General features: G+C 44.4%; 1 protein-coding gene across 11 annotated transcripts in view; it reads left to right on the top strand.

Annotated features, from left to right (window-relative positions):
- LOC127451677 (rho GTPase-activating protein 44-like) overlaps positions 1 to 27,152 on the top strand; it is a 99,276-nt gene that overhangs the window by 66,499 nt on the left and 5,625 nt on the right. For 7 of the 11 annotated variants that reach the window (XM_051716534.1, XM_051716536.1, XM_051716535.1 and 4 more), the window contains 3 exons: positions 1,346 to 1,858; positions 14,504 to 14,649; positions 16,704 to 17,081. In XM_051716534.1, the coding sequence (XP_051572494.1) occupies positions 1,346 to 1,858; positions 14,504 to 14,649; positions 16,704 to 17,081 (1,037 nt within the window). The remainder of the gene's footprint in view (positions 1 to 1,345; positions 1,859 to 14,503; positions 14,650 to 16,703; positions 17,082 to 27,152) is intronic. The other 4 variants (XM_051716542.1, XM_051716543.1, XM_051716544.1 and 1 more) reach the window with 2 other exon arrangements.

Consider the following 27,152-nt stretch of genomic DNA (forward strand, 5'->3'; position numbering starts at 1 on the left):
TAATGGATTCTAAAGCCAATTTTTTTACTGTCTTATAAATGCTTTACTCATCTGCCACAATAATGTAATGCATTTTAATTAGCTGAATTATATTATTTTATAATATATATATATATATATATATATATATATATATATATATATATATATATATATATATATATATATACGTATATATATATAGATAGATAGATATAGATATAGACATTATTATTATTTGTAATTATTCAAATACAACTATTTATAATTATTTCACCACAAATATTTATATTATGTGATTAATAGTGATGAATTCCATGTAATCCATGGCATTACCATGTAATTTATTCGATTAAAAATTGTAATCGATTGACAGCCTTAGTTATAATTAATAAAGTTTAAGTGCCTGAGCTTGACCAAAGCATATTTCTGAAAGTCTTGTATGTCCTAAAAAAAAAATACTTCCTTAAATTACAATACGAGCAAATCAATCTTTTAAATGAGTTCAAAAGGTACTGCATAACAGGAATGACCCCTCAATGAGTGTTTTTACATAAATGTAGGCAGTACTTAAGTCAGTATATAGTCATTTAGTGAGGATAAATTGTCACAATTTTCTACGACTGGTCTCATCAATTGAATGTGAAGAATTCATGCTGTGGCTTACTGTACCATTCATGAAATTTCACTAATCAAATCCATAAGCCCATAATATGTTAGTCATTCATTAATGACTTGCCATGGTTCAGTCATTGCAGTATGGGTTTGTGATGGCTGATGATTTGACTGGCTTAACTCCTCCCCTCTGTGACTCTTTCAGCCAAGGAAAGGGTTTTTGTGTCTGTGTTTAACTGCTCTGGGTTTTGGAGACTTGCTTGCTTTCAGTGCTTTCTCTAGATAGGTTATTGTACATGGTAAGAAAAATACATTCCTCTCTGATTTTCACATCAGAGGTTGGGCTTTTACTAGACAATTTTATCTTTACTTGGTGCAGTGCGCAGACACAAGGTCATTTTCAGTGTCTTTTTTTTTTTTTTTTTTTTTTAATGCATCGCTATGCTTTTCTCCTCCAATGGAATCTGAAGTCTTTCCTTGCGCCTATTTTTCGTTGCTAAGCTTGCTGTTTGTTAAACCTGTTGCTCATTGCCGCGTGCTAAACTGGCTAAATGCTCATATCAGCTTGAGACAAACATGCAAAGTTGCAGAAAAAAAAGATCCTGGTGGAATTTTTATTATAAATATTGTATAACATTTGAGAGCCACAGCTGGAGCTAAAAATCCACTTTCCTGTTACGCTGTCATGCGTGTGCAGTTGACCAGAGCTCTCTCTCCTGTGTTTGCTCTTTGTTTTTTTCAATATCTGCAGCTCAGACGACGTGTCGCCCAATCGGCCGGATTCCTCACATGTCTATGCGTCACACGTGGAGGAGCGGCCACCCCCTCCTTACCCTTCCTCTTCCTCTCACTCCGCCCCTCTCCACTTCTACCCCAAACCCCCTCCCTGTGCTCGGCCTGTGGCCCCCGGCCCCGAATCACAGCCTCCCAGCTCCCCACCTCTGCCCCTGCGCTGGACCGGCTTCAGCCCCCCCCAGCCCCTGCCACCCCCTTCCTCCTCTTCCTCTTCCTCCTCTTCCTCACTCGATATCAACTCCAACCCCAAACCGAGCTGCCTGCACTTCCCCAAACATGGCCCCATGTGTGATGCACCGCATGCCGCTCTGTCCGACACCAACGCCTCGCCCCTCTACGTTAAAACTCCTCTCGTGCTGACCCGTCACGACATGTGCCTAGGAAACCCCCCTAGCCTACCCTCCTCCGCCCCTCCGCCGTGGGCTGCCTGTCCATGTGCCCGCGAGAGAGGACCCCCCAGGCTGACTAGGTAAATACCATCTGCCTGCGGCCACCAGGGCTCTCCGTACTGTTCGAGCTGTCACCTTAGAGACCTCCATGCTGGCTCCCGCTTTTGATCTTGATTTTTGAACTTTCTTTGTAATGTTATTGCTTTTTCAATCTCATACCGCTGGTTCTGTAACATTGAGGTTGCCTAGCAACTGAGGATGTTACTGGCCTTTAGTTAAAGTGGATCTTTGAAGTTGAAATATATACATGGATGGAGCTGCATATAGTTACATGGATGCTTATGACAAGGCTATATACACATACTATATATAGACACTAGCTCTGTTCCAAAGCCTAAAATCATGCACTAATGCGACGCACTATATTTCCAGTGTTCAATAATTTGTCTGTCTGCACTGAAAGTGAAATTGTTGTGCAATGAATCACTAGCGCATGTCAGAAGACATTTAATGTATAAAAAATAGTTATGGGTAATAGTTATGGATGGGCTACACAGCATGACACCACAGAAATGTGCACATACACAGACACTAGCTCTGTTCTTAAGCATGAAACCATGCACTAATGCGACACAAAGGCTAGGAAATACCGCATATAAATATAAGCTAATCTATCAAAACATTTTACTATTTCACCCGATACTTATGTGTGCTATGTATTTTTAAGTTGTTAGCTTAGCAACATGCTAATGTTTGACACTACTGTTAGCATCAGTCAAGTCTCTTGTACATGAATGACTGTAAATGACCCCATGGAATGTCCCTATGTTTACATATTTCCTATTGAAACAGGAAGTTTGGGTTGGACATATTGAAGGGCTTCCCTTACAAAAAAAATCTAAACTAGCAACAAACTTGCTGAAAATTTTCCGCTTGTGAGCATTTTATTCACTGCAAGTGTTTGCCAGAAGTTTGCAGCTCTTCGCCAGTAGTGGTGAACCTCCGGCAAACCTTTGGCAGCAATGGACAATTTGCCGCGAGTTTGCTCTAAAGCTAATTTGCATGTGAAAATTATCAGTGGGGAATTTGCTGCAAATTTGCCATGAACTTTTGATTTTCGTAAGGGTTGACAATCACACAACCATTATTTGCTAATTCCTCAGTTGTTGGCAAGGCTCATTCTAAAAAGCTTTTCATTGCGCAAAAATTTCTTGCAAGTGCAAGAATATTTATTATAAGAATATCTTTGGTCTATTTAAATTTCACTTATAAAGGTTCCATTTCTGTTAGGATTCTGCCTTAGTAGCAACTCACCAGGTTTTGGAACAGAGCAAGAGACATACATTCATAAGTAAAAATGTTCACATAAAATGTAATCATTTGAGCACGTAGTCAAAGTCTTCCCTGTTCAATAGCCATTGTAATTTGAGGACTTTAAAGCCTAAAGCAATGGCAACGTATTTTAATTGCCATAAGGCTTCAACAACATTTACCAAATCAAATTAGAATTTCTAATAAGACTGGCGTCTCACATCCTTACAGCCCTAGTAATGTAGGCCAAAAATATAATTGAAGTGGGAATTGTGTATAAGGTTGCTCTGTTTTTGGATCATCAGTCTCCACATTTGTTTGAAAGGTTGCAGGAATGTCAGTGGAATTAAATAAATTCCCAATGCTTGCTGCACACATGCAAACACCATCGATGTAATAAAGATCAATGTGAGATCTTTATTAGGAGTGCTCAGCATCAGCAGGGACAGTATTAGCCAGTGGTTCTCAAATGGTGTTGCGATCCAAAAATGATTTGCAGGTCTGTTCTGCTTATACAGAAAATATCATGCTGCTTACGAATGTTCATGTACCATGAAATCAACCCCATTCTGTTGAATTACTGACAAGCACCATCTCCAAAAATGTGTTCACCTGTGCTGCTACTGATAGCTTGTCACACAAACACTCTATGATACACTGGTTCTAGTCCCATGGAAACCAGGAAGTAAACGCGTTCACCCGGAGATAGGGGTTTATGTTCTGTGGAAACCAGGAAGCAAACGCGTTCAACCAGAGATACGGGTTTATGTTCTGTGGAAACCAGAAAGTAAATGCGTTCCCCCGGAGATAAAGGTTTATGTTTTGTGGAAACCAGGAAGTAAATGCGTTCACCCGGAGATAAGGGTTTATGTTCTGTGGAAACCAGGAAGTAAATGCATTCACCCGGAGATAAGGGTTTATGTTCTGTGGAAACCAGGAAGCAAACGCATTTACCCGGAGATACGGGTTTATGTTCTGTGGAAACCAGGAAGTAAACGCGTTTACCCGGAGATACGGGTTTATGTTATGTGGAAACCAGGAAGTAAATGCGTTCACCCGGAGATAAATGTTTATGTTCTGTGGAAACCAGGAAGTAAATGCATTCACCCGGAGATAAGGGTTTATGTTCTGTGGAAACCAGGAAGCAAACGCATTTACCCGGAGATACGGGTTTATGTTCTGTGGAAACCAGGAAGTAAACGCGTTTACCCGGAGATACGGGTTTATGTTATGTGGAAACCAGGAAGTAAATGCGTTCACCCGGAGATAAAGGTTTATGTTCTGTGGAAACCAGGAAGTAAATGCGTTCACCCGGAGATAAGGGTTTATGTTCTGTGGAAACCAGGAAGTAATCATGTTCACCCAGAGATACGGGTTTATGTTCTGTGGAAACCAGGAAGTAAATGCGTTCACCCGGAGATAAGGGTTTATGTTCTGTGGAAACCAGGAAGTAAATGCATTCACCCGGAGATAAGGGTTTATGTTCTGTGGAAACCAGGAAGCAAACGCATTTACCCGGAGATACGGGTTTATGTTCTGTGGAAACCAGGAAGTAAACGCGTTTACCCGGAGATATGGGTTTATGTTATGTGGAAACCAGGAAGTAAATGCGTTCACCCGGAGATAAAGGTTTATGTTCTGTGGAAACCAGGAAGTAAATGCGTTCACCCGGAGATAAGGGTTTATGTTCTGTGGAAACCAGGAAGTAATCATGTTCACCCAGAGATACGGGTTTATGTTCTGTGGAAACCAGGAAGTAAATGCGTTCACCCGGAGATAAAGGTTTATGTTTTGCGGAAACCAGGAAGTAATCATGTTCACCCAGATATACGGGATAATGTTCTGTGGAAACCAGGAAGTAATCATGTTCACCCAGAGATACGGGATTATGTTCTGTGGAAACCAGGAAGTAAACGCGTTCACCCAGAGATACGGGTTTATGTTTTGTGGAAACCAGAAAGTAAATACGTTCACCCAGAGATACGAGTTTATGTTTTGTGGAAACCAGAAGGTAAACACGTTCACCCAGAGATACGGGTTTATGTTTTGTGGAAACCAGAAAGTAAATGCGTTCACCCAGAGATATGAGTTTATATTCTGTGGAAACTAGGAAGTAATCACGTTCACATAAGCAATTTTGAACGCGATTAGGAGGTTGAATTTTCGCTCAAAAATTGTCAGCTTTGGGGTTAGGGTTTAGGTTAGGATCTAGGTTTAATAGGGTTACGTTAGCAAAATAAATTGGCTCCTAAACTTTTTTCTTTGATGTTGACATCATAGGTTGTGCATCCAGACAAATATTATGGTATTTTGGCGCAAATGCATCTGTCAATTGGTAGAAGCTAATTAATTTAGGAAAGATTCCTTGATTCCACTCATCCTTGAAAACCATGAAAAAAATGGAAAGGAAAAAAAATATGACCCAAGCTACATTGAATGCAGGTTTACTTTCAGAGAGGATAAACAAGGTTGGGCCTACACTGCAAAAATATATTTTTCTTACTGACAATCTGTGTCTTATTGTAAAAATAAATAAATATCTGAACATCCTTAAGGGGATAGTTCACCCAAAAATGAAAATTCTCTTATAATTTACTCACCCTTATGCCATTCCAGATGTGAATGACTTTCTTTCTTCTGCTGACTTTTTTTAGAAGAATATTTCAGCTCTGTAAGTCCATACAATGTGAATGGTGACCAAAATTTTGAAGCTTCAAAATTCACAGAAAGGCAGACATAAAAGTCAATAAGACTTCAGTGGTTAAATCCACATCTTCAGAAGTGATATGATAGGTGTGGGTGAGAAACGGATCAATATTTAAGTCTGTATTTACCATAAATTCTCCTCTGCCCAGTAGGTGGCAATATGCACAAAGAATGTGAAAACAAAAACAAAAAAATTTGAATGTGAACGTGAAAGTGAAAGTGGATACTTACAGTAAAAAAGGACATAAATATAGATTTTTTTTTTCTCACCCACACCTATCATATCACTTCTGAAGATATGGATTTAAACACTGTAGTTCCCTATCTGTCACTCACTCGACGTTGTGTCGATGTAGTGACACTAGGGGTCACTCTTGGGAGCCCGAGACACCTCTGGTCTTTGATAAAAGGCCAATGAAAATTGGCGAGTGGTATTTGCATGCCACTCCCCCAGAAATACGGGTATAAAAGGAGCTGGTATGCAACCACTCATTCAGATTTTCTCTTCGGAGCCGAATGGTCATGCTCACTAAGCTGAATTCCCACAACTGTTCATTCACCTCTGCTGGATCTGACGGCGCATTTCAGCGGCTTCTCCCTCCTCTGCACTGGTGCAATGCAGAGAATGCCCCTGGGCGCTTCGGCAGAAATAAGAGTATATTTCTCTAAAAGAGTATATTTCTCTAAAAGAGCAGCACACACGGAACGTCTTTTTAAAGACGTGTCTTTTTAAAGGTGCCTTTCCGATTGTGTGTTATTCCTGGTTGCGCTCGTTATCTCTCACCTTCTGACGGTCACGATCACTGTCTTTCGTGTCTGGGCACTGCTCACGCAGAGACAGCGTTCGTGGATGGTCATGTTCTCATTGCGAGGACATGTCCATGGCAACAATGCAGTCGCGGCTCACCTTCGTAAGAACGCAAGCTATCCCAGAGGCTCCCCGCTCGGTCCTTTTACCCACGGGTATGAGGCCAACGCGGCTAGCACTGGGGGCGATTTGGGGAGCCCAATGGGACCGCCTCCTCCGGGTATCCCCCCGCGGACCTCCCATTCCCCAGCACGCTCGTCAGCCCCAATCGGGCTTCCGGATGAGTCCGCCGGCTCGTCTCACGGCGAGTTCGACCTCTTATTCGGAGCCTGCGAAAGTGATGAGCTCTCGAGCACAGCATCGGAGAGTGGGCTTGTCCAGTCGGACCCGGAAGCCTCAGCTGGGCTCCTCCCTTCAGGGATGATTGCCCAGTCACAGGCTGACACAGAGATGACGACATGCTTTCCTGGGCAGCCACAAGCGTCGGCTAGAGTGGAACCCCCTGCTCTTCCCTGAACCCTTGCGGCTTGATGATTGGTTCCTGGGCTCGCGGCACCGCTCAAAGCCACGCCCTGCCCCCGTTCCTTTCCTTGTGCATGAAGAGCTGATAAGGTTGTGGGAGGCACTTTATACTGCCCGGTCCCGATCTTTTTAGCTTCCCCACCCTCACTACCCTCGATGGTGGGGCGGCCAAGGGCTATTGGGCAATCCCCCGGTGGATAAAGGTGCTCGTGGTGCACCTATGCCCGCAGAGCACCGCCACCTGGCGCGGGTGCCCAAAGCCCCCGTCCAAGGCCTGTAGGTTTACGTCGTCTCTGACGGCCAAGGCCTACGGTGCCGCTGGACAAGCCGCTTCCGCCCTGCACACCTTGGCTCTCCTGCAAGTCCACCAAGGCGCTAAAGGAACTGCACGAGGGTTGTTCCACCCCGGGATTGATGCAGGAACTGCGCTCGGTGACCGACCTCACTCTCTGAGCGACGGAGGTCACGGTGCGGTCTCTCGAGCGGACGATGTCCACATTAGTGGTCCAGAAGCGCCACCTTGGGCTCATCCTGGTCGATATTGGTGAGGCCGACAGGACATGATTCCTTGCTGCCCCCATCTCCCAGGCTGGCCTATTCAGCGACACCGTCACAGGACTTTGCCCAGCAGTTCTCGATGGTGGAGCAGTAGACGGAGGCTATCCGGCATATCCTGCCCCGGCGCGGCTCAAGATCCCACACCCCATCTACTCATCGCCAAGGGTGTCCCCCTGTGGTGACTACACCGGCTCCGCCGCAGCCCGCCCCTTCGGCCCAACCCCGGCGTGGAGCCCACCCGTCTTGCAGCTGCCCAGAACCCGTGAAAGGCTTCAAAGTGCCCTTGAGACGGGCAACCCAGGGACGACGAAACCCGCTGCTCTGGAGCTGGTAAGCAGACCTCTCCATCTTTTTGTTACCTTTGGCATTTAATTGCACTGCATGCCCAAGTGGCTGCAGTACTCAAGAGTTCAGCAAGAGCGGTTTCCTTGTTTCCTGGGTCACGTATTCGGTGTGCACGGCCGTCATCATGACCACCGTCCACCACTCTATTTGGCAGGTTTGGCGTTCCAGCAGAGGTCTCCTGCCCCTGAGTGCCCAGCTGTGGCACAAATCCGCCCCCGATGTGACAGTCTCCATGGGTCACGAGGACAAGCCTCTTCCTCCCCCATCCCAGGCTGTTCCGGGGGTGGTCACAAGGAGCCAGGTAAGTGCTTTGATGTCCTTAGACTCAGCACGGCACGACATGGTGTGGCACCTCGAGCTCCGCCCCGCCGCGAGGCCCCACCTGCCGGTACGTCCGACGACATTGTCCCTTTGGTTGCCCTTGCGCGGAACTTGGATGCGTGGCTTGCGCTTTCCAATCCGTCACGATGGCTGGCCCAGACCGTCCGACTCGGCTACACGATTCAGTTTGCTGGGTGTCCGCCCAGGTTCAGCGGTGTCCACTTCACCTTGGTGAAGGACGAAAACACTGCTACCTTGCGCGGAGATTGCTACCCTCCTACAGAAGGGCACGATAGAATCTGTCCCTCCAGCCAACATGAAGAAGGGGTTTTACAGCCCCTACTTCATCGTACCGAAAAAAGGCGGTGGGTTGCGGCCAATATTGGCCCTGTGAGTACTGAACTGGGCTTTACACAGACATTCAAGATGCGGACGCAAAAACGCATTCTGGTGAGCGTCCGGCATCAAGATTGGTTCATGGCGGTAGACCTGAAGGACACGTACTTCCACGTCTCGATCCTTCCTCGACACAGACCCTTCCTGCAGTTTGCATTCGAGGGTCAGGCATATCAGTACAGGGTCCTCCCTTTCGGCCTGTTCCTGTCTCCTCGCATCTTCATGAAGGTCGCAGAGGCAGCCCTTGCCCTGCTAAGGGAGGTGGGCATTCGCAATCTCAACTATCTCGATGACTGGCTTATCTTAGCTCACTATCGGGACATGTTGTGTGCACACAGGGACTTGGTGCTCTCACACTTCAGCCGACTAGGGCTTCGGGTCAACCAGGAAAAGAGCAAGCTCCTCCCTGTTCAGAGCATCTCTTTTCTCGGTTTGGAGTTGGACTCGGTCTCTTTGACAGCGCGCCTCACAACCGAGCACACCCAGTCGGTGTTGGTCTGTTTGAAGGTGTTCAAACAGAAAACAGCAGTTCCACTGAAACTTTTTCAGAGGCTCCTGGGGCATATGGCATCCTCAGCGGCGGCCACCCTGCTCGGGTTGATGCATATGAGACCGCTTCAGCACTGGCTTCAGACTCGAGTCCCGAGATGGGCATGGCACTGCGGGACACATCACGTGGTCATCACACCGGTCTGTCACCATCTTTTCAGCCCTTAGACTGACCTCTCATTTCTATGGGCAGGTTTTCCCCTAGAACTGGTCTCCAGGCGCGTCGTCGTCACGACGTACACCTCCAAAATGGGCTGGGGCACTGTTTGCAACGGGCACGCAGCCGCCAGCTTGTGGACGGGTCCGCGACTGCATTGGCACATCAACTGCCTCGAGTTGTTGGCAATTCTGCTCGCCCTGCGGAGGTTTCGGCCATTGATCCAGGGCAAGCACGTGTTAGTTTAGACAGACAACACAGCAATGGTAGCATATGTCAACCGCCAAGGCAGTCTGCACTCTCGTTGTATGTCACAACTCGCCCACCGTCTCCTCCTCTGGAGTCAGCAGCACTTCAAGTCGCTGCGAGCCATTCACATCCCGGGCAACCTCAACACTACAGCGGACGTGCTGTCACGACAGGTTACCCTCAGGGGAGAGTGGAGACTCCACCCTTAGGTGGTCCAGCTGATTTAGAGTCGATTCGGACAGGCACAGGTGCACCTGTTCGCCTCCCAAGAATCCTCCCCACTGCCCGCTCTGGTACGCCCTGACCGAGGCCCCCCTCGGCATAAACACGCTGGCACACAGCTGGCCCCCTGGCATATGCAAATATGCGTTTTCCCCCAGTGAGCCTACTTGCACAGACCCTGTGCAAGGTCAGGGAGGATGAGGAGCAGGTCATCCTGATAGCACCCTACTGGCCTGCCCAGGCATGGTTCTTGGACCTCATGCTCCTCGTGACAGCCCCCCCCCCCTTCCCGGTGAATTCCCCTGAGGAAGGATCTTCTTTCTCAGGGACGGGGCATCATCTGGCACCCACCACCAGACCTCTGGAATCTCCATGTCTGGCCCCTAGACGGGACGTGGAAGACCTAAGCTGTCTACCACCTGTGGTAGACACGATCACTCAGGCTAGGGCCCCCTCTACGAGGCGCCTGTATGCCTTTAAGTGGCGTCTGTTCGCTAAGTGGTGTTCTTCCCGACGGGAAGACCCCCAGAGATGTGCAGTCGGATCAGTGCTTTCCTTCCTGCAGGAGAGGTTGGAAAGGAGGCTGTCCCCTTCCATCTTGAAGGTGTACATTGCCACCATAGCAGCACACCATGACGTAGTCGACGGTATGTCCTTAGGGAAGCACGACCTGATCATCAGGTTCCTAAGAGGTGCCAGGAGGCTGAATCCCTCCAGACCACGCCTTGTTCCCTCATCGGACCTCTCTGCAGTTCTTCAGGGTCTACAGAGAGCCCCCTTTGAGCCTTTGCAGTCAGCCGAGCTTAAGGCACTCTCCTTGAAGACTGCACTCCTGACTGCGCTCACTTCCATCAAGAGGGTAGGTGACCTGCAAGCATTCTCTGTCAGCGAAACGTGCCTGGAGTTCAGTCCGGGTTACTCTCATGTTATCCTGAGACCCCGACCAGGCTATGTGCCCAAGGTTCCCACCACCCCTTTTAGGGACCAGGTGGTGAACCTGCAAGTGCTGCCCCAGGAGGAGGCAGACCCAGCCCTGTCATTGCTGTGTCCGGTGTGCGCTTTACGCAACTATTTGGATCGCACGCAGAGCTTTAGAATCTCTAAGCAGCTCTTTGTCTGCTTTGGTGTACAGCAGAAAGGAAGCGCTGTCTCCAAGCAGAGGATCGCCCACTGGCTCATTGACGCCATAACTATGGCATATGTCACCCAGGACATGCAGCCCCCAGTAGGGCTATGAGTCCATTCTACCAGAGGTGTAGCGGCTCCCTGGGCCCTGGCCAAGGGTGCCTCTCTAACAGACATTTGCAGAGCAGCGTGCTGGGCAACACCCAACACCTTTGCGAGGTTCTACAACCTCTGGGTGGAACCGGTTTCGTCCCAGGTAGTGGCACGCAACACAAGTGGATAAGCCCAGGATAGCCGGCCGGGTGTATCGCTTGCACATAGCGCCTTCCACCCCCTTTTGAGCTGAAGACCTGCGCCATTAATTCCCAGTAGTGTTCACAAGTTTGTTCCCTGGTTGACTTCCTCCGAGCCCTGGGGCTGTCGAGTTTTCGGAGAGAACATGCGCTAAGAGCCCTGTTCTGGGGTAGGTGCTCCGCATGTGGTGATTCCCTGTAAGGCTAACCCTATGCGATATATATCTTCCGCTAATTCGTTTCCCTGTTGGCAAACTGCATCTTCCTTGGGCAGAGCCCCTCTGCCCCAGTCTCCATGTTTGTAGTAACTCCTCCCCCATTGGGCTGGATCTACCTTGAAGATTCTCCACATGGTTGGAAAGACCATGTGACATATCCTTCCACTTAAATATCCCTCCCTCTCTTTGGGCGAGGTGTGGTCTCCGCGGTGTCTTCCCCTTGGGAGGGACACCCCCCTACTAGACCTGGCGGCCCAGTCGGATAATCCCCCTTCTTTTTTAGGGAGTGGAAAAAGAGGAGGGGAAAAGAGGTTACGACTGGATTAAGCCTGTCTCTATCTTTTGGGTAGTCGACTTGTCCCCAAAAAGGGCCGTTCGACACTCATCACTATGTTGGGGGAGGTTACGTGTCGACCTGGTGTGCTGGCTATGAGGCACACAGTAGTCTGCCCACCACACACCGCCAGTTCATGTAACACTGTTCATCCAATTGTGGCGTTTCGTATAGGGACCCCTAGTTTCACTACATCGACACAACGTCGAGTGAGTGACAGATAGGGAACATCATGGTTACTTGTGTAACCTCCATTCCCTGTTGGAGGGAACGAGACGTTGTGTCCCTCCTGCCACAACGCTGAACTACCCGCTGAAATGGCCGGACCTTATATCGGCTCCTCAGCATAAAACCTGAATGAGTGGTTGCATACCAGCTCCTTTTATACCTGTATGTCCGGGGGAGTGGCATGCAAATACCACTCGCCAATTTTCATTGGCCTTTTATCAAAGACCAGAGGTGTCTCGGGCTCCCAAGAGTGACCCCTAGTGTCACTACATCGACACAACGTCTCGTTCCCTCCATCAGGGAACGGAGGTTACACAAGTAACCATGACGTTGTATGGATTACTTTTATGCTGCCTTTATGTGCTTTTTGGAGCTTCAACTTTCTGGTCACCATTCACTTGCCATTCATATGGACCTACAGATCTGAAATATTCTTCTAAAAATCTTAATTTGCATTTTGTAGAAGGTTAGTCATACACATCTGGGATGGCATAAGGGTGAGTAAATGATGAGAGATATTTCATTTTTGAGTGAACTATCCCTTTAAAACATTGCAAGAACAATCATTAAGATGCGGAACGACAAGATATTAGGCGTTTTTTTCAAAAAAATCTAACAAAATTTAGTGGGGTTTATGCTTAAACAATATATATATATATATATATATATATATATATATATATATATATATATATATATATATATATATATTTGCCAATGGGGTAAGACAAAAAAACTTGTTTTCCCCTTGAATCATTTTTTTTTTTTTTATCCCATTGGCAATGTTTTATATATATATATATATTTTTTTTTTTATTTTTTTTTTAAAGAAAATTCTATGTCATTTTACATCAAGTAAATTCATCTTTTTTAAGAATGTTTATAGATATTTTTACCAGAAAACAAGAAAATGATTTTTTGCAGTGTATGTAGTTCATGTTAATATTAATAAATGTAAATGTTTTATTTTAAGGACATTTAATGTTTTGTACAACAAACAATTTTTGTACTGTTGGATTGCAACCTATGTCCAATGTAAAATTTGTTTCCTGAAGCAAAACCAGTTGAGAACCACTAGTATGGGCCATACTAATTCTATTAAATGTGTCTTAGACCAAGACAGGGTGATAGAGCTTCCGCCACCCCATCTACCCTCATAAGCCTTCATTCAAAAGTCCTCAACGCAGGTAACTGCAGCGATTAAGTCATAGATGTGGCGGATTCATTCCAAACATAGTCACATAGATGTAGATACCGCAGATTCATTCTCTGCGTGTCTACACAGATACAGATGTAGAAGACTCATGTGTCCATGTGTGCACATAGAAACAGATTTATCTTCCCCAGAGTGTACTGAGAGGTGCCTCAATAGAGCTGTCAGAGTGACAAACAAGCTCCACATGCTCAGTTATATTAAAGATGCATGCTGCGTGTGTGTATGTGTGTGTGTTTGCTGGGCAAGGACACTCAATCCCTCTCCTGCTGACGCGGATGAGAAATACACTCACTGTAAATCCACCTTCACATGTCTTTGAAAAAAAAATGTCACCCACACGAGATCAAATGGGGATTTGATTTTAAATAATGATGGTGGCCACAGTGAATGTTCAAAATATCCCTTGTGTTATCTGAGAAATTAGCAACAAAAACAACATCTGTTTTGTGTAATCAAGTTCTTTTAGTCCCTGTTGGTAGAGTAGTGCGCTATATACACCAAGGTTAAGGGTTCAAATCCCAGGGAACACACATGCTGATAAAATATGTTGCTTAAATATACTGTAAGTCACTTTGGATAAAAGCATCTGTTAAATATATAATTGTAAATTATTAAAAAATGTGGGCCTACTGAAAAACGAAACAAAAAAACAAACAGCTTAAACCAAAGTTTGCTGGTCTGGTCGGTTTCTGAGTCTGGCCAAGCTGACAAATGCGCTAAACCTTTCTAAAACTAGAAAAAAACAGACCAGCCTGAACGTCTTGGCCAGGCTGGGAGACTAGCAAACATTAGCTGGTTTAAGCTGATTTAGCTGGTCTCCCAGCCTGGCCAGGCTGGTTTTTAGCTGTTCTAGACAATTTCCTAGCCTGACCAAGCTGGTGTTTGGCTGGACTCCAAGCATGACCAGCTGGTTAGTGCCGAAAACCCTCTAAAATCAGCAAAACAGACCAGCTAAACCAGGCTGGGAGACCAGCAAACCACATTAGGCTGGTTTAAGCTTGTCTTTTTTTTATTTATTTATTTTATTCGGGGCATCAGAAGTTGCGATATTGTTATGTTTCATTGGTTACAATGGGGGAGTGTGAGGGGTTCTTGCACACTGTTTGTCAATGATCATATTATGGGCACAGACTGATGGCAGGCAGTCATGTCTGTCTCTCTCTCCAGCACTCTGAAGACCAAGGAGCTCTCTCCTGTGATTGGCCACAAGTCTGTGCAGGCCTCAGGAGCAACAGTGCCCCCTGTCAGCGGTCAGCAGAGCAACAGCCAGTCTCCACACTCGGCGGAGCACAGCCCCCACACCCTACACAAAGGTTCCTGTTCAATGATTTTAATCATTTGATGTAAAGTAATGTCAGGATAAAATCCTTCTACATACTGTTTACACCTGGTAGTATCGCTATTATCATTTTTTCAATTATCAAAAGTGGTCAAGTTACAGAACATATAATTTTTTTGTATGACTGGCAATTATTAACAGTTAATTTTTATTGTAATTGTAATTCCTTACTTGTACTTATTTTTTTATGGAACTATACATTATTATTTGAATAAGCTGGAGTTATGATGGTAACAGGGTTAACACAAGCTGGGAGAATAAATACTAAATACATAAGTTGGATAAGTTGTAAACACAGGGCTGGGGAAAGGTCAAAAGGCATTCTTATAAAAGAAGATGATAAAAAAAAAAAATAAAAAAAATAAAACATACTTAAAAATAAAATAAAGTTACTGGATTTTTCCTGATGTGCTAAGAAATTGCCTATTATAATACGTCGTAAAAGTTGGCATCAGCTATTCATTGTTAAAAAGTCATTGTTTACACAAAATTTAATGAGAGACACAAAAGGCACAGATTTCACAGAATGACAGTAAATTAAAGGAATAGTTTACCCAAAATTTGAAGTTATTTTATATACTCACCCTAATGTAAATCCAAATAACATTCATTCTTCTGTGGGACACAAAAGGAGATATTTTAAAAAATGTTGCAATCAAATAACTAATAGTCCATGCAACTCATTTAAGATTCTTATGTTGTTGTTCACTCTCATTGGTTCTTGCGTGTCTTGTGACTAAAAGTCATGGCGTCATGATGACACAAGAACAAATGAGATTTGATGTTATGGACGTGGCGCCATATTGGATTTGTGTGCTGCTCACAAATTCCCAAAAATGACCTAAATATGGGGTGAGAAAATGATTAATATTTAAGTCCTTTTTCACTATAAATCTCCACTTTCACTTCCACTTTCACAATTTGCTTCTTTTGTTTTCGGCCATTTGCATTCTTTTGGCCATTGAATTCACGACTTAAGTTTTGGCCTGTACATCTGTGACAAGGAGGAGGGCGGGGCCGGGCCGTAACTATGCACGCCCGTCCCACAATTGGACTAATCAGCCGAGGAGAGGGATAAATGCAGCCGGATATGGCAGTTCGGGAGAGAGAGAGCCACATGCAGCTGCCCTGTGTGTGTTTATGTTTGAGTCTTTTGTTTAAGTTTTCATTAAAATATTACTTTGATGCTTCAGCCGGTCCCTGCCTCCTCCTTGCCCATTTTAAACCTTGTTACAACATCATACAAAGTGATTGTATGGCTTCAGAAGACTTGGAATGTTCCACATGAGTTGCATGGACTTACTTTTATGACACTTTTGGGAGCTTTTTTAAGCTTTAAAATGATTCACTATCAAATGCTATTGTTTTGAAATAAGTGATTGCAACATTCTTTAAAATATATCCTTTTGTGTTCCACATAACAAAGAAAGTCATACGAGTTTGGAGCAACATGAGGGTAAATAAGTGATGACAGAATTTTCATTTTAGGGTGAACTATTTCTTTAAGAGACTCGTTGTCTGTTGTATTATTAGTTCTTCTGAGGTCCAAAAGGCTTTGAGACCAAAAAATAATAATAATTGAATTAGACATATATTGCAAAAATAAATACGATTTTTACCACTTGCAAAACAAACACCCTGGATATTTAACCAAAATGAGTTTCATAGTTGTGTGCATGGATTTGGTTTTCTCAATTTGTGTGCTTATGATCAGGATGTCATATATTTGGTTTATGTACATCTCATGCAAATAAACTGCGTTTTGATATTGCTGTTGTTATTATTGCACCAATGTATTTGTCGTAGGTCCTTTGTTATATTTTGTCCTGGTTGGGGGGTCATTTATGTCCCTGCCACCAATTTTACCTTTAATTCTGTCCACTTGCGTACACATTAGACGGATGTTAATACTATGTGTAAATGAGTAGGGTTTTTAAGGGTTACATGCATGCAAATGTAAATTTTGTCTTCTCTCTCTCTCTCTCTCTCTCTCTCTCTCTCTCTCTCTCTCTCTCTCTCTTTTCACAGCCTCTAAGAAACTAGCCCCTGTGCCACCCAAGGTTCCCTACAGCCAGTCGGGGGGGATGTCAGACCAATCCACAGGTCAGCCGTCTCCGGTCAGCCTGTCCCCCACTCCCCCAAGTACCCCTTCCCCTTACGGTCTGGGCTGTCCCCCTGGACACGCGCCCGCCTCTTCCCCTGGCCAGATCCCATTAGGGGGACCCCATTCATTGTCCTCTCCGCCCTCTCTGACTGGTACACTCACAAAATCCCGGCCCACCCCAAAACCCAGGCAGAGACCCAGTTTGCCCCCTCCCCAGCCGCCCACCGTCCCCCCTATGGCCCCCCAACCCCTGGAGCAGGGTCTACTTGACGGATTGTCCCCCGGGGAGAGCATGTCCACAGGTAAACATGCCTCAGTGGCAACAACACGAGTGGGGGTCCAGCATCCCTCTCTCAAACTGTCTGTCTCTCCGTCCTATGCAGGCGATGAACTATAAGGAGCCGGGTCCCCAATGATAATTCTGTTCTACCTTAAGTCTCTAAATATGGGGTGCCCATAGATTCAGTTGCCTTTAAGATGTATATTATTATTTTATAATTATGTTGCATCCCTAATATTATATTCTAGTTGTACAACTTTAACAAAATAATGGAAACAAAGGGAATTCTTAAATGTGAAGTGTGTAATTTTTGTGCCACTAGCAGGACCAAAAGCAACTGCAAAAATGGGTCTCCTCAAATAAGTTTCTCAAACACTCTCCCTTTGCTCATCTTACCATCTTTCATGAGGGCATGAACTAAAATCCTGTGAACTATTGTGAATGATGTGATTGATTTAAAAACGATGGAAAAAATATAAAACTATAGATTTAAAGTATAGATACAATATATTTTTATTTTATTGCAAAATATTCAGATATTTTTGTAGGAAGACCGACTTGAATGCATCATTTACAGTATGCCATGCAAGTAGTCGCTACAGCGTTTGTTTGGTGTGCTTTGTTGGCCACTTTGTTAGCCGCAAGGTTTTTAAAGGTTAAAGGTATTGTTAAAAATGAATTTGCCAGTAGTAAAAATGAATGAGATATTGACTTTCGGAACCTGACTTTTGCACTCTATATGGAACACACTCTATTCTGAAGTCTGCCTATGTGAGACTGACCTGCACTGAAAAAAAATTTTTACGTAAAAAATGTGCATCTATGCCGTCTGCATTAATCGGATACATTTTAAAACTATGTTTTAGTTTTCAAAACGCTCTCTGTCCACACTGTGTTTCCCTATCTGTCACTCACTCGATGTTGTGTCGATGTAGTGACACTAGGGGTCGCCCTTGGGAGCCCCAAACACCTCTGATCTTTGAGAAAAGGCCAATGGGAATTGGCAAGTGGAATTTGCATGCAACTCTCCCGGACATACGGGTATAAAAGGAGCTGGCTTGCAACCACTCATTCAGATTTTCTCTTCGGAGCCGAGCGGTTGTGTTCAGCAAGCTGAATTACTCTGCCGATCCATTCACCTCGAAAAGCTGTTGGATTTATGGCGCATTACAGCAGCTTCTCCCCCTCTTGCACAGGTGGAGTGCAGAGAACGCCCCTGGGCGCTTCAGCAGCCTAAAAGAGTATATTCTTCCTCTAAAAGAGTATATTTCCCTTCTAAAAGAGTGGCACTCACGGAGCGCATCTTTTTAAAGATGGCTTTCCGTTTGTGTTTATATTCCTGGTTGCGGTCGTTATCTCTCCGCTTCCAGTGGCCACGATTGCTGTCTCATGTGCTTGGGCGCTGCCCAAATGGAGACGCCGTTCGTGGACAGTTCATGTCCTCACTGCGAGAACATGACCATGGCAATGTTGCGGTCACCGCTTTCCTTCCTCAGAGGGAAAGCCACCTCAGCTGCTCCCCACCACAGTCCTTCTACCAATGTGTTTGAGGCCGCGTTGGTTAGCACTGGGGGCGATTTGGGGACCTCAATGGGAGCTTCTCCACCGGGAAACCCCCCACGGACCTCCCATTCCCCAGCACGCTCGTTTGCCCCAGTCGAATTCTGGGATGAGACCGCCGGCACGTCTCACGGCGAGTTAGCAAACTCATTTGGCGCTCGCGAAGTGGATGAGCTCTCGATCGCAGCATTGGAGAGTGGGCTCGTCCAGTCTGATGCTGAGGACTCGACTCAGTCGCAGGCTGATGCGGAGCTGGTGGCCATGCTTGCCCGGGCGGCTGTGAGTGTCGGGCTGGAGTGGAACCCTCTACTCCCCCCTGAACCCTCGCGGCTCGACGATTGGTTCCTGGGCTCAGAGCACCAATCATGGCCACGCCTCGCTCCTGTTCCTTTCTTCCCGGAGGTGCATGATGAGCTCACGAGATTGTGGCAGGCACCTTTCACTGCCTGGACCCAAATTATGGGCTCCTCTGCTCTCACTACCCTCGACGGTGGGGCTGCCAGGGGGTACTCAGCGATTCCCCAGGTGCACTTGTGCCCGCAAAATGCCTCACCTGGCAGAACTGTCCGAGACTCCCTTCCAGGGCCTGTGGGCTTATGTCATCACTGGTGACTAATGCCTACGGTGCCGCTGGACAGGCCGCCTCCGCCCTGCACACCATGGCTCCCCTGGCTGTGGGGATTGAACCAGCAACCTGATTACCAGTTATGAAGACCTGGAGATGAAGGAGGCTGACAAGGCACGATTCCTTGATGCCCCCATCTCCCAGGTTGGCCTATTCGGAGACACCGTTGAGGACTTTGCCCAGCAGTTCTTGATGGTTAAGAAGTAGACAGAGGCTATCCAGCACGTCCTGCCGCACCCCTCAAGAACCCGCACCCCTTCTGCTCGCAGGAAGCAGACACCACCCGTCTCATGGCCTGCCGATAAGAACCCAAGGAAGGCTTCGAAGCGCCCCTGAGACGGGCGACCCTGGGAGACGGAGACCCGCTACAGACCTGGAGCTGGTAAACAGACCACTCCATCCCCTGGTGGAGGGCCAGGAGGAGAATCCTTGTTTTCCTTTTCTTATGATTTCACCACACGCCCAAAGGGCTGTGGTACCCACATTTTCAAGAAAAGAGCGGTTTCCTCACTTCCTAGGTCACACATTCGGTGTCCACGGCCGTCGTTATCACGACCGCTGGGCACCGCACCTTTATGGCAGGCATGGCGCTCCGGAGGCGGGCCCCCCGCCCTCACGTGCCCAGCTGTGGCACAATTACAGCCATGCCAGGATGGTTGCGACAGGCCACAAGGATGATTTCCCTCTTCCCCCATCCTAGACCGGTCCTATGGTGGGTATACAGAGCCAGGTAAGAGCTTCGATGTCCCCAGACTCAGCACGGCCACGAGTTCGGGGCTCGAGCCCCCCCAACGTGGCGCTCAGGCTCCGCCCTGTCGCGAGGCCCCACCCGCCGGTACGTCCGACGCGATTGTTCCCTTGGTCCCCTTCACCCGGAGTTTGGGGGCATGGCTTGTGCTCCCCAACCCGTCACGGTGGCTGACCAGGACCATCCGACTCGGCTACGCGATTCAGTTCGCCAGGCGTCCGCCCAGGTTCAACGCCGTCCGCTTCACCTTGGAGATGGCCGAGAACACCACTGCCTTACGTGCAATAGAGCCTGTCCTTCCTGCCGAGATGAAGAAGAGGTTTTACAGCCCCTAATCCATCATACCAAAGAAAGGCAGTGGGTTGCGGCCAATCTTGGACCTGCGAATTCTGAATGGGCCTTGCACAGACTCCCATTCAAGATGCTGATGCAAAAACCCATTTTAGTGAGCATCCGGCATCAAGATTGTTTCACGGTGTTAGACCTGAAGGATGTGTACTTCCACGTCTCGTTTTACCTTGACACAGGCCCTTCCTGCGGTTTGCTTTCAAGGGCCGGGTGTACATGTACAAGGTCCTCCCCTTCGGTCTGTCCCTGTCACCTCGCGCCTTCACGAAAGTCACAGAGGCAGCCCTTGCCCGCTAAGGGGAGTGGGCGTCTGCATCCTCAACTATCTTGACGACTGGCTGATTCTAGCTCACTCTCAGGATTTGTTGTGTGCACACAGGGACTTGGTGCTCAGCCACCTCAGCCGGCTGGGGCTTCGGGTCAACTGGGAAAAGAGCAAGCTCTCCCCGGTTCAGAGCATCTCTTTTCTTGGCATGGAGATAGACTCTGTCTCTATGATGGCGCGCCTCACAAGCAAGCGTGCGCAGTCGGTGCTGAACTGTCTGAAGGCGTTCAGGTGGAGAACGGCTGTCCCACTGAAACAATTTCAGACACTCATGGGTAATATGGCATCCTCAGTGGCGGTCACACCACTTGGGTTGATGCATATGATACCGCTTCAGCACTGGCTTCAGACTCGAGTCCCAAGATGGGCATGGCACCGCGGGGCACATCGCGTGGCCATCACACTGATCTGCCACCGCCTGTTCAGCCCTTGGACAGACCTTGCATTTCTGCGGGCAGGGGTCCCCTTAGTGCAGGCGTCCATGTGCGTCGTGGTTACGACAGACGCCTCCATGCATGGCTGGGGCGCCATGTGCAACGGGCACGCAGTCGCCAGCTCCTGCCATGTTTTGGGCAGTCGACTTTTCCCCGAGGTGCAGGGGACCGTACGATGCCCGTAAGTGACGGCCGGGTGCGCTGGCTACAAGGCACACAATGGTCTGCCCGTCTCGCACCGCCAGTTCAAGTAACACAGTTCAGCTAGTTGTGGCGTTTTGTATAGGGACCTCTAGTGTCACTGCATTGACACAACGTTGAGTGAGTGACAGATAGGGAACGTCCTGGTTACTTTCGTAACCTCCATTCCCTGATGGAGGGAACGAGACGTTGTGTCCCACCTGCCAGAACACTGAACTACCCGCTGAAATGGCCGGGACCTTGTCTCGGCTCCTCAGCACAAAACCTGAATGAGTGGTTGCAAGCCAGCTCCTTTTATACCCGTATGTCCGGGGGAGTGGCATGCAAATTCCACTCGCCAATTCCCATTGGCCTTTTCTCAAAGATCAGAGGTGTTTGGGGCTCCCAAGGGCAACCCCTAGTGTCACTACATCGACACAATGTCTCGTTCCCTCCATCAGAGAACAGAGGTTACGAAAGTAACCAGGACATTTTCAAATGTTTTCCAAATGTTGCTCGTCCACACAGAAAAAGTTTAAAGGTGCACTCAGTCATTTTTTCCTCAATAAAAAGTTTTACTTCTAAAGAAATGAATTGTAATTTTGAAACACATGTAAAAAATCGTGACCACTCAAATGAAATGAAGACTCCAGTCATATCAGTAACCTTATAAAGGCAGTTTTATTCTACATGGGTAGGGTCCCCTTGTGGGGGCTGCCATGTTAGGATCACATGACCAGGGGTGGGTTTACAATTTCTAAGGCCCCAGCAACCGACCAACTGGCCCTATTTAGAAAAATTTTGCTTAAAAAACATGTTTATTTTATAGATTAAAAAACATATAGATTTCATCCTATAAGCCATTGTAGCCAAGTACATTCAAAATGTTTAATGAAATAAAAATCTAGTTAAAGATAATTAATGCTTGTTTTCCAGTTTTTCTACAATACAGGGATAAAAAAGCAATATTTACCTACATATATTAGGTAAATTTTTTTCCTTTTTTTTTTTTTTTTTTTTAGTGAACAGGGTGTGCAAAACTACTTCACCCAGTAACATTTTTGAATTCCCTTGTTACAGAATATATTAATATTATAACCCAACAAATATTTATTGTTGTCCAGTTTGTCATTATACAGTAATATGATACAGTATTATTATTATTATTACTTTGAGGCAGACATGTTCACAAGTCTCTGAGGTCCAAGTCAAGTCTCAAGTCTTTCAAGGCCAAGTCTAAGTCAAGTCTTATTTTGTTTATTTATTTATTTATTGGCAATAGTTCTTTATCTGCAGCTGGTTAGATTAATAAACCTTGAATAAGGCTAATTCAATTTTGAAATATTAAAACTGACTACTTTAAGGGATTGCCTTATTTATTTATGTCTAATAAAATACATAAGGTTTTACTTTAATCATGGGTTTTATTTTTATTCAGGAATCAATCAATTAACTATCCATTTCTATTTATTTATTTATTTGCATTAAAAGAGAACAGATTTTACACAGAAGGAAAACTAGCTTTGTCCATAAATCTTTAGGGCTTTAAAGCCCTTTATTCTATTTTGCATTTGCCCTTATGAAAATGTACCATAGATTTTATAGTTTAAACAGTGGTATTTGTTTGTAACAAGACCATGGTAACCTCAGGTAAAATCAAGGACGGATCATCACTACCGTGGTAAAATGTAACATGATTTCTATAAAACAAACTTTGGCGTTTTTGTAAAGAAAAACATTATCCTAAACTCATTTAAAACTATAAATACAAAATTATTTTTATTTTTTATTTTTTATAAACTGCTATAGTTGGAACAAAAATGTCCACAGCTCCCCGGCCCCCCCTCTAGAACCGCCCCTGGTGCCGAACTATCTGGAATAATGTTGAACATTGAAACAGTCACCTCTTTGCAACCTGAACTTGTTCAGAACGTTAAATATTTGTGACACCCTGTGTCCCAATCAGCTCACTAGCTCCCTATGTCGCGAATCTGTATATAGTGATCATGAATTCGGGCACTGGCAAGGGTGTTCATCCACTGATCATTGGGACACTTATGACTCAATCCCCCCCATATATATATATATATATATATATATATATATATATATATATATATATATATATATATATATACACACTACCAGTCAAAAGTTTTGAAACACTTGACTGAAATGTTTCTCATGATCTTAAAAATCTTTTGATCTGAAGGCGTATGCTTAAATGTTTGAAATTAGTTTTGTAGACAAAAATATAATTGTGCCAACATATTAATTTATTTCATTACAAAACTTTTTTTTTTAAATTGATTACTTGGACCAAATAATAAAGAAAAGCAGCCAATAAGTGCCCAACATAGATTGGAACTCCTTCAATACTGTTTAAAAAGCATCCCAGGGTGATACCTCAAGAAGTTGGTTGAGAAAATGTCAAGAGTACATGTCTGCAAATTCTAGGCAAAGGGTGACTACTTTGAAGATGCTAAAATATAACACAGTTTTTATATATTTTGGATTTTGTTTAGTCACAATATAATTCCCATAGTTCCATTTATGTTATTCCATAGTTTTGATGACTTTATTATTATTCTAAAATGTGAAAAAAAAAAAAAAAAAGAGTAAGTGTTTCAAAACTTTTGACCAGTGGTAAATATATATATATATGTATAGAACTGGATTGCTGATGACGTCATAACATTGAAGCCACTGCGCTGCCATATTGCCGTTCTCAAAAATTCCAATGTGCCTATTGACTTGAAATCTCTCAAATCTGCCTGTACATCCCTACAACGCAAACGTCCTACACATGCAATTATTTATTTGCACCAATAAACAATAATTTTTCTTGTTTCTTGAAAGCCTGAGCAAGTTATGTATCTTTACTGTATATTAAACAGTATACCTCTTACTAACTTCAATGGCGAACAAATCAGCTGAATGTAAACAGGTTCACAAAGACTTAGGTAAGATAAAAGCAGACATTTTCAGAGATATTTATTGCGAACATCAAAGTGTTCATTCAGAGTTTCGTGTACGGTAAATGTTTCCATTAAAAACGTGCCGTTTTCTCACGGTTACTTGCCTGAGAGCGCGCATTCTCTCACTCCCTCTCTCTATCACACACGCAGCAGACGCACAGAGAGGGAGGGAGACAAGCAAAGCACAGATGAATTAAACTGATACGCTAGGTTTAAATGGCAAATGCATACGTAATGTATGACATATTTATGTATGACTACATAGAGCACTTCAGTAGGAAAACAGGCAAATCCCGGGCATTTTAGGTGATTAAGAAATCCTGGTCTGACTTTTTTAAGAATCCTCTGTGGGAACGGACATGTTGTGACCCTACAACAAGCAGATATTACAACTTTTCCTACATACATTACAACTTGTGGAAAGTTTTTCCACGTCCCTTGATGATCGTTGTGCTGCACTGAAAAGGTGAATACTTTGCGATCCGCTTACATCTTCTCCCTCGTAATAAATATAATCCAAAACAAGCTAATTAAACATTAATCATGATTGTCATAAGAAGGCGAAATTCGACTGTCATATCTAGAGGTCAGAGACGGTGAAATGGGGGCGTTATCAGCTGTCAGTCATTGAAGCTCTATGGCAGCAGGGGAATACCAAGATGGCCGCTCAAACACTTCTGATAGCTTCACCTCCTGCTGGCAGTTTACCATTACACAGCGATCCAGTTATATATATATATATATATATATATATATATATATATATATATATATATATATATATATATATATACTGTATATATCAGAGTCTGAAACACAATTTTCCTTGTGTTCCACCGGCAGACAGTAATTCCTAGTAAAGTTCCCATCACATATGAAGTAATGTAATGTGAGGGTTGTACAACGTAACATTAACAACGCTATCAAAGTGAATAGAAGTCACAACAATGGATAGCAGGATTGAATGGATCACATGACTGTGTCACATGGCAACAAATCCTTGTTCACTCTACAATGCGAAGACGGGAATTCAAATTTATCTACTTGAAAAAGCTCAGTTTTTGCTGGACAAAAATGTTGAAGGAAGTTCCTCAGTGTTGAAGGAAGGCCAAAATATAGCGAGATTAATGTTTTCAAATGAAAACGTATTAGTTTGGACGTGGCCTAAATTAACAAGTTTTATTTATTTAGTCAAAAATATTATTTAACGCAGGGGTTCTCAACAGGGGGCATTCAAAGGATGCCAGGGGGCGCTGAGAGGAAATTAGTAGAGAGGGGGATGTTAGGTTACAAATGGGGGGCATTTATAAGTCATAATAATCAAATCTATCGTCAAGTTCCTTTTTGCATTAAAACTTTTATCTAGACTTGGAGTATATCACTTGGCTCTTAATTATACGGGTTGTTAATTATATGCATTTGTACCGCGGTACATCTGATTTTGAAGTCTAGCGACACATCTGAAGTTCTGGTTTAGCAGCGTCAAATACACGACCTCCGCTAATACACCTTTATGGCTCTGTAGGTGGATACAGCTCAATGGACAGAGCAGCGCGAGTGCAAAGCAGGTGCGTTTTTACTCGCAGACTGGTGTCGAGCTCTGAAACGCGAATCAGTGAGAAGCAAGGCGTGAGAAGCGGAAACCATTTACCCTTGAATTTACTATAGGAACACTAACTGTACTTTAGGCAGAAATTGATTGATAATAAATATGATCATATCACTACTTCAGCTCTATTAAATTTGTAATAGGCTACATTAGGGGAGTGAGGGATTTTTGTTACAACTTATAAATGTTTATATTTTGTATTTATTGTTTTTACATGTGTTTAGAGTAGGTCTACTGTTTATAATTACAAAAATACAAAAATTATATAAATCATGTTAATCTAACCACTGTAGTGAAGATCCATGCTTCCATGTGCTTACTATGGTCTTGTTACAAACACCACTGTTAAAACTATAAAAAATAAATAATTAATGAATAAATTAACATTTTCAAAAGGGCAAATACAAAATACACTATTTTATAAGATGAAATAGAAATGCATAAATCCTAAAAAAAAAAAAAAAAAATAGACTAAAATATTTTTGAGTATAAGAAAATATAACTGGTTTACTTTTTATAGATGTTATAGATAACCTTACTGTTGTTGATACGAGTAAATTTACATCTGCATCCAACTCAAAATCAATGCTGTAATGTAGAATGAGCATTTCAGTGGGACAAAATATGCAATATTATTTTTCACTTATTTTAACTTTTCAGTTATTTTTGAAATATATTAACAATATCACTTTTATTATTAGTTTCAGTCTTCGCATTTTCATTTTAAAGGTCCCAGATATACTGTAGCCCTCCATCTGCTTGAATTCAAGAAACGCACGGTTTGGTCTCGTAAGCCTGCTGAATTTATTAACAGAACTTTAAAATTATGCAATGCATCGAAGTTTCATCTAGCAATTTAAGCAAATAACACAAACATTGAGTTTTGTGTTTTATGTTTTTTTCTTGGTCCAACAAAGTCTCCGCTTGGGTAAGGCGGCTGGTGTAAGGGAATGAAGTAGGTGGGCGTTCATCAAAAAAAGGTTGCGAACCACTGATTTAACATGTCTGAATCATTAGGTTACACCAACAAAACTAATGTTTAAGTGTTAGATCAGGTACAAAATAGCTCCTTAAGGGGCGGTTACACTAGGCTTTGAGCACGCAAATTTTTTCAGGCAACACAGCGAACCAGGAAATGATGTCACGTGGGAGGGCTTTTGGTGTATGTAAATAATGCATCACAAATGACAAATAATATTATATTTAAAATGTTTAAATATATTGTCTACTCACTTTCCTGCAACAATTAAACACTTGGCTTTGAAATATCATGCATCCTCTTGTCA

The sequence above is a fragment of the Myxocyprinus asiaticus genome, chromosome 14 (assembly GCF_019703515.2).
Source record: "Myxocyprinus asiaticus isolate MX2 ecotype Aquarium Trade chromosome 14, UBuf_Myxa_2, whole genome shotgun sequence".
NCBI lineage: Eukaryota > Metazoa > Chordata > Actinopteri > Cypriniformes > Catostomidae > Myxocyprinus > Myxocyprinus asiaticus.